Source organism: Apus apus, chromosome 9, assembly GCF_020740795.1.
Source record: "Apus apus isolate bApuApu2 chromosome 9, bApuApu2.pri.cur, whole genome shotgun sequence".
Taxonomy (NCBI): Eukaryota; Metazoa; Chordata; class Aves; order Apodiformes; family Apodidae; genus Apus; species Apus apus.
In genome coordinates this window covers 6,899,332-6,909,358 of record NC_067290.1, presented here as the reverse complement: position 1 = coordinate 6,909,358, position 10,027 = coordinate 6,899,332, and the positions used below count along the sequence as shown (strand labels likewise).

General features: G+C 47.7%; 1 protein-coding gene across 2 annotated transcripts in view; it reads right to left on the bottom strand.

Annotated features, from left to right (window-relative positions):
* Positions 1–2,504: 2,504 nt before the first annotated feature.
* FAM107A (family with sequence similarity 107 member A) overlaps positions 2,505–10,027 on the bottom strand; it is a 31,040-nt gene continuing 23,517 nt past the window's right edge. For both annotated transcript variants that reach the window (XM_051627667.1, XM_051627668.1), the window contains 2 exons: positions 6,937–7,093; positions 2,505–5,850 (listed from right to left, as the gene is read on the bottom strand). In XM_051627667.1, coding sequence (XP_051483627.1) covers positions 5,743–5,850; positions 6,937–7,093 — 265 coding nt within the window. In that variant the 3' untranslated portion in view covers positions 2,505–5,742. The remainder of the gene's footprint in view (positions 5,851–6,936; positions 7,094–10,027) is intronic.

Below are 10,027 nucleotides of genomic sequence, written 5' to 3'. Positions count from 1 at the left end.
GTGTGCGCGGCGGGGCTGGGCCCGGCCCTGCTGGCTGCGGCCTGTGCGCCTGCCGGGCCCCGCGGCTCAGAGGCCTGGACGCTCTGCCTTTAGAAATCACCAAAAAGGCCGTTTTTCTGACCTCGCTTCGCGCTATTTGCGTGTTGGAGGCTGCACTTTTTCCAGCTCTGGCACCTAAGTGGCGCTCTGCCAGTATTTTTAGTGTTTGTTGGTTTTTTTTTTTTTAAGCCTGCTGAAGACAGAGGGGAGCACCCTTTGGGCTCTCACTGCTCCTTGACCGTGGGTTTGACTCGCTCGGGGTTTTCCCAGCTTGGGGATGGTGCTGCCCTCAGCCCTTCCCACAGTTTGAGGTGCAATCTGGGGGACTGGGCCGTGCCAGGCAGGCGGGGTGAAGCCAGGGGGAGAAGGGAGGTTGCCATGGGGTGAGTGCTGCCTTCACCTCTGGTGAGCCTGACTCTGTCCCCGCTGCAGCCTGCCCTGGTGTCTGGTGGGCAGGAGCTGGCAGCTCACCCCCTGGCACCATCAGCGTGAGCCTGACAGGAGAGGAGCCCCTCAGGCCCCACAGCTCATCTGCAAAGCTGCACTGCTGCCTCAGGCCTGAGTGTCTCTCACTGGAAACTGTTTCGTCAGGGAAGGGAGGTGAAACAGGTGGGATATGCTACACCATGGCATAGAGCTGCTGTAAGAGGTTACCTCTGCTGTTATTTTCTTCTGCTGGAGTCAGAGGCACTGTCCCAAGTGCTGTTTGTGGTTCAGCTAGCAAGTCTGGGTCTCCTGAAGACAGACAGGGATGTCAGGTTGGAAGAAGCCTAGAAGCCTGTCCCTGAACCTGTTTGAAACCTGATGTTCATGTAGGCTTATATTTGGGCAGGCTCAGGTGCTGCCTGGGCAGGTCATTGCCAGTCAGAGTTCAGAAGGTCCGAGCTGGAGAGCCAGCAGAGTTGCAGCGTTCTCATGTGCCTCCCGTGCCTGTGGGGTGCCCAGAGAGCTCACAGTGTGTGGTGGGAACCAGGAACACCTGGTCTTGTGTTGGAATACAATGTGATTATTATGTTGCTGATAGTTTTGCATTTTTCCCCATTTCCATAAGCCTGGTTATCCTCGGTATCCTGTCCAACTCACATGTTTCATGTGATGCTTTTATCAACACAAAACCGGCCAGTCTGTGGCAATTTTAGGTTATTTTGGCAAATGATCTAAATATAGAGAAATAACTAGGATATGCAGAGGAGAGTTTCTGAGAAGGGGAGTTAAGCCAGGGCCAGCCTGTGGATGCTGCTGGCCTGGGGAAGAAAATCAGTTTGCCGTTTCTAAGGCAGTAACGAGAAGTAAATTAGGCACTAAAAGATAAAGGTTCCCTGACAGGAAATTCCACTTCAGCAGACTGAAGAGATCTCAGTGTGACCTGGATAGGTTGCAAAGCTTATACTGAAAATTGGCATTAAGAAAAATGCGGGCAGCAGAGCAGTTTGTACATAGCTAAAAGGCAGCACATCTTTAAAGAACAGAAAGGATTGCTTCTTACAGTCTTCAGTAGAAGAGGAACTGTCAAGGTGTGAATGACTGCCTTTGGCATCTGCATGTGAAAGGAGCTGTCTGATTAGCCTATAGGAGTGTAGGGAGCATAGCCCACTGCAACCTCAGTGCTTGGGGCTGTGAAAGGTCGATGCAACATTTTACAAAGTCCTGCCTCATTCCTCTGGTCTCTTGTCTTACCAAAGGCCACACTCTCCAGCGAAGACGTTTCCCTTTGTGTGGTTTGTGCCAGGAAATGAAGTACACAACCCACCGTGGTAGTGAGCTGTTACTGTAAGTGGCAACAAGGTGGGAATATGGCTTGGAAACCTGTACCAAAGAAGACGTTTAGCCCATGAGCCCTCATCCCTAACAATGAGCTGGCTGCTCACATCAGTGCCCTACCATGTACCTCCTGGTGTGGCAACCCCACTGGTGTCAGAGAAATGCATCTGAGCACCATCTGTGCCTTGTTCTGAGCAGGAAGCTGGCATCTCTGCTGTTAAGGATATCACTAATGAGACACAGAAATCCTTTATGTTTGTTTTGCTGCATTCAGTTTTAGTCCTGGCTCTCAGAGAGCTTGTTGCGTGTGAACTGCACATCATCCTCTCTTTTTCTTATTTGTTTAATCCATGGTCTTCTGTTGCTGCTAAAACACTTTAAAATGTTTTAAAATAATGAAGTGAGCTCACTAGTGTGAGGATTACCTTTCAGCTCAAAACTGGGTTTAAAATTAAATCCAAGGGCAATGTGTTTCCTTGGCTTTGTGGGTCTCACCCTGCCAGGCAGGTTGGGCATCTGTGGCCAGTTAGAAATCAACCATATGGGAAGTTCCAGTGCAAAAAGCCTGATTCCACAACTTCTGTGCTCTTAAAATTTCAGTAAAAGGAGATGCAGTCTGGGGATAAACAATGGGTGCAAGCATTGGGTGCAGATGATGAAGATGGCTCATTGATGAGTAAGTTAGCACAGTGCTACAAAGGAACTGCTGTCAGACTTCACTGATTTTAATGTTCATTCAGTTTATTTTACTGTTGTCCACTTGCATCATTGGAGCTTTTTCAGTTCCTTGTGGAAAAGAGCAAATTATACAATCATGGTTTAGTTTATTTCTTCAGAAGTTTCCACATTAAACAGCTTGAGTTAATTAAGTAGGGTTGCATGACATATATCAATGTATAAACACCACCACAGAATATAGACTATATACCACAGAGGCAACATACACAGTGCAAAAAGTTGTCTTCATCAATACTCTGATAATCTGTGTCTCCTGGGTACAGCATGTTTATTTAGGAAGGTGTTTTACTGGCATAGAGAGGAATTAATTTAAAATAAAAAGTGATACAAAGATATCCCAACATCTTCCTGGTGATGCCTACACTGAAGTTTTCTTGGGTGCTGCCACACCATGAAGCACAAGAGTAACGGTGAAGATTGTACAGGCTTGGGGGCTGAGCCCGGCCAGGAGGTGGGTGCTGGGGTGAGAAGAGCTGTCTTGGAGAGCACTATGATTTTTAAGCCAACGCTTGAGCAGTAAAAGCATTATTTCCCATGTGCCACCACAGAGGACTGGAGCCTGCAGCTCTTGCCATGTGCTCTGCTGTGGGCCATGGGGCTGCTACAGTCTGTCCTGGCCCCATGGGAGCTCCTGGTGCTGGCTGCTTGTGGCCAGTTTGGTGGGTCAGGCTGTGGATGAGCAGCTGAGTCCTGGCTTACGGCCACCAATGTCCCTGATGGGCAGCTGGGTCAGGGCTTTCTGCTGTCTCTCCACTGCTGGAAGGTTTTCTTGCGGCTCTCTTAGCTCAGCCTGAATTAGGACAGAATGACCTGGCTCTTCTGTTCCCTTCTGGCCAGCCACTGAAAATGACTCAGACATCCCTTAGCAACCATGGACTGTGTTGGTGTGCAGCCCTACTCTGTGCTTGGTGAACTCCACAGCAGAGTGAGACACCTTGATTTTAAAATTTGTTTGTTTGTTTGTTTTCCCCCCTAGATTATATTTGTCTCCTCAAGAAGACTGCAGCAAAATATTTTCAACTTTTTCATTACTGATCTGAGCACTCAGCTGACCCAGACCTTTCTGGATGGCTCCCACCCAAGGACTTGCAGAAATGCCCCTGTCCCAGCCTGGGTGAGCTGATAATACTGATTTAACTGGTGCATATGAAGTGACAGATTGCCTCTCCTGGAGTGCATTCCCATCTGTGGAAAATTACAAATTAATTTGCTGAATTTTTTTGAGCTCTTTGATCAAGGTTACTTAATCTGTGCCATAACCCCTCACAAAACCCCAGCACAGTAATTCTGGCTGGTTATTTGAACTGATGTTATCTATGGAGAATCATGCAGCTCTTTACAGCTGCGTACATATCTTTACAGCTATGTACCAGCATCATTAGCAACACCTTTTTTTCTTGGAGAAATTTGGATTTATTTCCCCTAAAAATGACCTCATGGTTTTAATCATAACCTATATGAAAAGCTTTGCAGTTGGAAAGGACATCAATAGAACCTTTTGGATCTTGTTTGACCCACAGTGACTGTTTGCACTGGGTTTCTGATGTAAAAACTTGTTTAGAATAAGCATGATGAACAAGAGGCTTAAAAACTACTGCAGAGGCAGTGCTGTGAGCTGGGGCTCTCAAGGACAGAATCAGAGTTAAGGGCTTCTGTAGTCCAGCCTGTTGCAGGAACCACATACCTGTATCACTGCTCTTGACATGTGATGGGGCTCAGATGTTTTACTTAAGCAACAGCCCTCAGGAATTAAACAGCCCACTGGGCCAGGGAGAATAGGGAATGGATTAGTAACTTTTTAATATGTGATAAATGCCCAGTTTCCCTTAATTTACTGTGGATAATAGAGATTGTTTTACCAGGTATTATCTTCCCAGCTGACTAGGTCCATGACTTGTCATTCAAGAGCCAGTGTTCAAAGGCAGTTGGTGACTTATGCTGCTTATGCCTTTTATCAGGGTTGATGTGAGAAGCAAGAAGCTGAGATCTTCCAGAAGGAGCAATTTTAGCTCTAGGTGTGGACACCTGAGGGCACGGATGCCCCATCAGTGTGATAGGTTCTGTCTACGTGTAGTGCAAATGCACCAGCTATCTCAGTTTTGCCATACCAGCAGCAGAGATTTTTAGCTTTGCAAGGTGGCAGCTGAAATGAGGCATCTCTGACCTCTGGAAAAGGGGATAAGCGCTGACAAATCGTTTTGCATCAGGCCCTGGTGCCTGTAGGTGGCAGCCTGACACCAGTAGGACACGACCATATTAGTACCGTTCAACCACAGGGTTTTTCTGGGTCCTTATGGTAGTCCTTGCCCAGCTGCTGGGTGAGCGTCTGAAGCTCAGTAATCCGGGGGCAAGAAGTGGTTTGTCCATCAGCTGCATCCACAGGGATCTGCCCTCTGGCATCTGCACGCTTCTGTGAACACCCACACTGAAAACACCCAGCCTTTGCTTTCTGCCCAGGCCACTTACCTCCCACCCAGGCTGTTGCTGGTGTAGTCCAATGTGTTATCTCTCTGAGCATGGAACTGCCTAAAAAGCTATTTTCAGACAGGTTTGTTTGAAATGCAGTTTAAAGGTGCTCATGAGGAACAGTTGCACCTGCCTGTGCTGCATTGTTGTGGGCACACAGAGGCTGAGTTTTCTCACAGAGTGGTGTGCTGCTGGGACACGTGGCCTCAGCCAGGCTTGACTTACACACTGGTCAGACACCAGTGACCCTTGGGAAAACCATTGCAGTCACCTGGGCCGTTCTCAGCGATACACAGATTTTCCCTTTTAGTCACCAGGCCAGGTTTCCAGGAGCTTTCCCAGCGCTGCAGCCACCCTCCTGTCACTCCATGCTTGGCCAGCCTCCATGAAGAAGCAGGGGTCCCGCAAACCCTCCCTCCACAGACTTCCCTGGCTTAAAGGGTCTCAAGGGTTAACCAAGAGTTAGCTGGAGGTTAGTGTGCACCCGCAACCTGGGGGAAAAGAACACAATTTCCTTCTGCATCTCCTTGTGTGAGTACTTCAATGAATACTACACCTTTTCCACAGTGATACCTTCCTGGGCTGGGAAAACCTTTTTTGTGCCTTCTACTGGAGCAAGTGTTAATAACCATAAGTAGCCCCAATGATGTGGCTGTAAATGTCCACCATGTACAAAGGTGTCAGCATGTGTGTGTTAGCGCTGGCCTTGGTAGGATCCCTGTTGAGTTTTGGCAGGAGCTATGCTGCTTTCTCGTCCTCACTCACTGTTGTTGTTCTTCTCAGGTTTTCCTTGACTTTAATGAATTCTGGTGCATGATCTTCTTCCTTCTCCTGCTCTTTCTCCAGCTGTAACAGAGAAGAGTCACCATTATCTGTGCATGCTAAAGGACAAAAGTACATTAACTATGTAAAAGTGGTGGGCTCCTTTTTGCTGGAGGTCCACTTAATATTGCCCACAGCTGAATGAGTGTGTAGTGCATGTATTGGTGCTCTTTTCCAAACCATTACACCAGAGCCATGTTCACCCTGAATCTCTTTTTCTGGCCAACTGAAACATTAGTAATTTTTTTTTTTTTTTTTCCCTCCAGGTTGGAACGTCTTCAGCAGAGAAGCAGGGGTGATGCATCAACCTGGCATGGAGGAAGGAGGATGTTTGAATCCTTCCCAGCAAAGAAGGGTTGTGAGCCTGGGATAAGCTCTCTGTCTACAGGGAAGGGAGGTAAGTAGTTGTAGTGCTTCTCTTTTATATGCAAAGTCTTTATGGCTCAGTCCCTAAACCACCTTGTTTCATATTCCTGGTTCTTCTCTGAGAGTACTGGGTTTTGGTTTTCAAGTGATTTTTGCTTGGCTGATATTATTGCAAGGGAGCTGTTGTGTCATTGAGTAAATAAACTAGTTTCATCCATTTGCAGTGAAATACTGGCAAGTAGGACAGGGAATTCTCAGCAGCCACAAGCTGACCTGCTGCTTGCGGTGCTTTGGGTAAGAGGGCAAACACAGGGCATGGTTGTGCTGTTAACAAGCACCCATCCTGAATCTTTCTCTCCCCAGGCATGTTTTTCGCCAGAGTATGGGCCAAGAACTGCTCCCAAAAGCAACTTGGGTGTGATTTCAAAAGCCTCCATGCTATTTGGTGGGCTTTGAACTGAAAAGCACACCCCAAGGACACCACGTGGGACCTGGAGGAGGCCCAGGGCCAGTGGTGTGTGGTGGGGGTTCTGGGTGAGGTGGTATGAACCAGGTGGATCCCACTGAGAGGATGAGGGTGCTGCAGATGGGGCAGCAGTGAAGGATGTACTGTGACTTCTGTTTTGTGGAGGGGTAGCAATGCTGTACCTTGGGTTGAACCTCAGCCCACCCATCCCCCCTGCAGTCTGTGCCTTGTGTGGGGTTGTTAGGATAACCTAGGGATGACCGAAAACTCAGTTCTACCTGATCCAGCCTCTGTTGCCTCTTTAATAGCTCCTTTTCAAAAGGAGACTGCAATTTCTTTGCCTCTTCCTCTTCCTTCTTCTGTTTGATGATCTGGTTTCGTCGTCGGTGCTCAAGGACCCGCTGCAGCTCTGGCTTGCTCTCCACACTCAAGCCTCTGTGGATAAAAAGCAGATAAATCAGGGCTGGAGCACCTACACCCTGGGGTATAACCACTGCCAGCCTGGCAGCCCCAAAAAACTTCTTGGTCCTAAGCAGAAACATGGTCCACAAACCAGCCCAGGTCCACAAATCTATCCACAAGGCTTGGAGGGTGTTACTGGGAGCACCTTCCTCTTGGGATGGTGCACAGGGCTGCCTGCCTCAGGTGGCCACAGTATTTGCTCTCCATGGCTGGGGCTTGTCGTGCTGCAAGTTCTGCTAATCCCATTGCACTGAGGTGCTGCAGCTTTCTAGGTCGGCTGTGGAAATGGGGCTTTCTGTTGGCTTCTGCTCTTACTGGTTTTAATTATGTCAGTGACAGATTCGGCTGCGTTGAGGGCATTTGAAATGATGACGATTTTTTTCCCACCAGCAGGGGTAGTCATTGATCTGCAGTAATTATCCTGGCAGCTCCTTTCTTCCCCGTTTCATCCCAGCTTTGGTTCAGAGCTGAGGGCTAGCGATCCCCCTGTTGACATGGAGAGTTTAGGTCAAGGGGTCAAACTGAAATGTCCTTTTCTCCCAAAGCCGGAGCGTTTGGGGCTAGAGGAGGCGCCTGGGTCCCTTCCAGCTGCCTGAAGCATCTCAGATGAAGCAAGGCAGCTCCAAGCCTTGTTTTCTGAGGGGTGGGGTTATGGGAAAGGAGCCATGGCAAGGACATGCAGGGAAGGCATAAATATGTGGTTAAGAGATGAAAGAAGTTTTCATAATGTATTTCAGAAACCTAACACTTGGAATGTTGCCATGCCTGGATGTAAACACTAAAATTTGCTTCCTGCTGCTGACCGTGGTCACCTTAGAATCACAGACTCATTCTGGTTGGAAAAGATCTTTAAGATCATCAAGTCTAATTGTTAACCCATCACTAAACCATGTGCAGATGTGGTGCTGAGGAACAGTTTTTAAATCCCTCCATGATGGTGACTCCACCACTTTTCTGGGCAGCCTGTTAGAGTGCCTGACAATCCTTCCAGTGAAAAAAATTTCTCCTAATCTAAACCTCCCCGGGCACAACTTGTGGCCATTTCCTTTTGTCCTATTACTTGCTACTTGGAAGAAGAGACTGGCAACCACCTTGCTCCTTTCTGCCCTTCCAGGATAGTGGTTTGACCAACTCAACTCCTCTGTGCCAAAAGGAACCTGCCTGTGTAATATCCATCAGCTTTCTGGCTTAAATGACTAAAAGTGGTGACTCTGCCCCATGGAGCCCTCGCCAGAGAGAGGCATAATCTGAAGCTGCTGGGAAGTCAAACATCTGTTGAATTCAGGTGAGATTTTATTTCAACTGTACAGAGTTTTGTGTCCCTGAAGAAGAGATAATTAAGAAGCTGTCAAGGCTGCATTTACACAGACTGTCTTCTGCATTAGCAGCTGGAATCTAAGTAATTTTGCAGGAATATGCAGGAGCAGAAGTACTTGGCTGAAGTTGTATTTTTGAGGCGATGGAGTTGAAGACCTTGTAGCTGTCACACATGGGGAAGGTGAGGCCTGACCACTTCTGTGGGCTGGGTTTAACACTTGTTTAAATAAATAAGCTGAGAGTATTTACGAGTCCCATTGTAAAATGTGGGGAGCTTGGTATTTCTGTGGGTGAAGGTCTGTTTCTAGGCATGGGGGGCACCTCCACGTGTCTATGCTAAGGGCTTGCCCAGGGCATGGCAGGCCTGAGTGTGCTGTTAATGCAAAGTTCCTCCTCAGCACCAGGAGGTTTCTGCTGACCAAAGGCTCGCTAGTTTCTCTTAAGGCCTTTTGGAAGCAGAGACATCAAACCCTATGGACTACGGAATTTTCTTGGCAAGGTGGCAGGTGCTGAGGTGGTATTTCACATCATGAAAAACTGAATGGGTAGGCAAGAGAGGGAAACACTTTCCAGATGCAGCAGACCTCTGTGGTGTCACAACATGGCTGTGCACCAGGGCTTTCATCCCTTCAGTGCCACATTTAACAATGCTTCCTATTGTAATGTCTTTTTTTTTAGTTTATGACAGGACAAAGTTCATGGCAGTATCAGTGAAAGTAGCTGTAGCATTGGCCCCAGAGGTTTCATGCTGGTTTTTCAAGGCAGAAAGAACTTAGATGCTGCAGAAATGTTTTTCCCAAGGTTTGAGAGAAGGCAAGCCTGCCTTGGCTTGCTGGAGACACAGCTTGCAATGTTGCCTGTGGATTTGTACTACTCTCTGATTTAATGAGCCTGTGTTGTTAATACCTGGAGGTGTTGACTAAGATAAGGGTTTTGTTGCACAAACTGCTGATTTCAGTTGCTTTTCCCTGCTGCTTAAGGGGAAAAACCAACAGCAAAGAAGCCACAGGAGCAAGTCCTAAATCCTTCTCTCCCCTTCTCCCCCTATAGTAACACATAGCAAGAAGCAAGATTGACAAGAAACCAGCAATGATGGATTATTCTTTGTAGTAGGTTTTGTTTCAGATACTTTCTGAAAAATATTTGGGAGGCCAGATCCAAACAGGACTATAAGGAGAGTGGTCAGGAGCTGTAGGATGGCTGCAGTGGAGCTGCCTCCTGCCAGTGTCTGATGGCCTGTGTGGGTGTAACAAGGTGGCAGGAACACAAAGTGATGATGTACTTTTTGTTTGCCAGTTTGAAGCTCAGTCTGATGCTGGGAGCTCTGAACGTCACCTGCTGCTGTTCACCTCTGGTACCCCTGTTGCAGGAATTTCTTTATTTGTTCTTCCAGCAGTGATTAGTCTGGAATAATGTTGCTTGAGATGAAAGCCAGTGCTGGCAGGTGAGCCTTTAAACTGAGCAGTACCACTAGGCAGGATGTGGTCACTCTCAAGCCTGAGAGTTTTAAAAATACCTGGCTGGTATAGTTACCTCTGCCTTGATGCCAGAAAATGGCCTTGGTGTGGTCCCTGTAATTCACCTGATTCT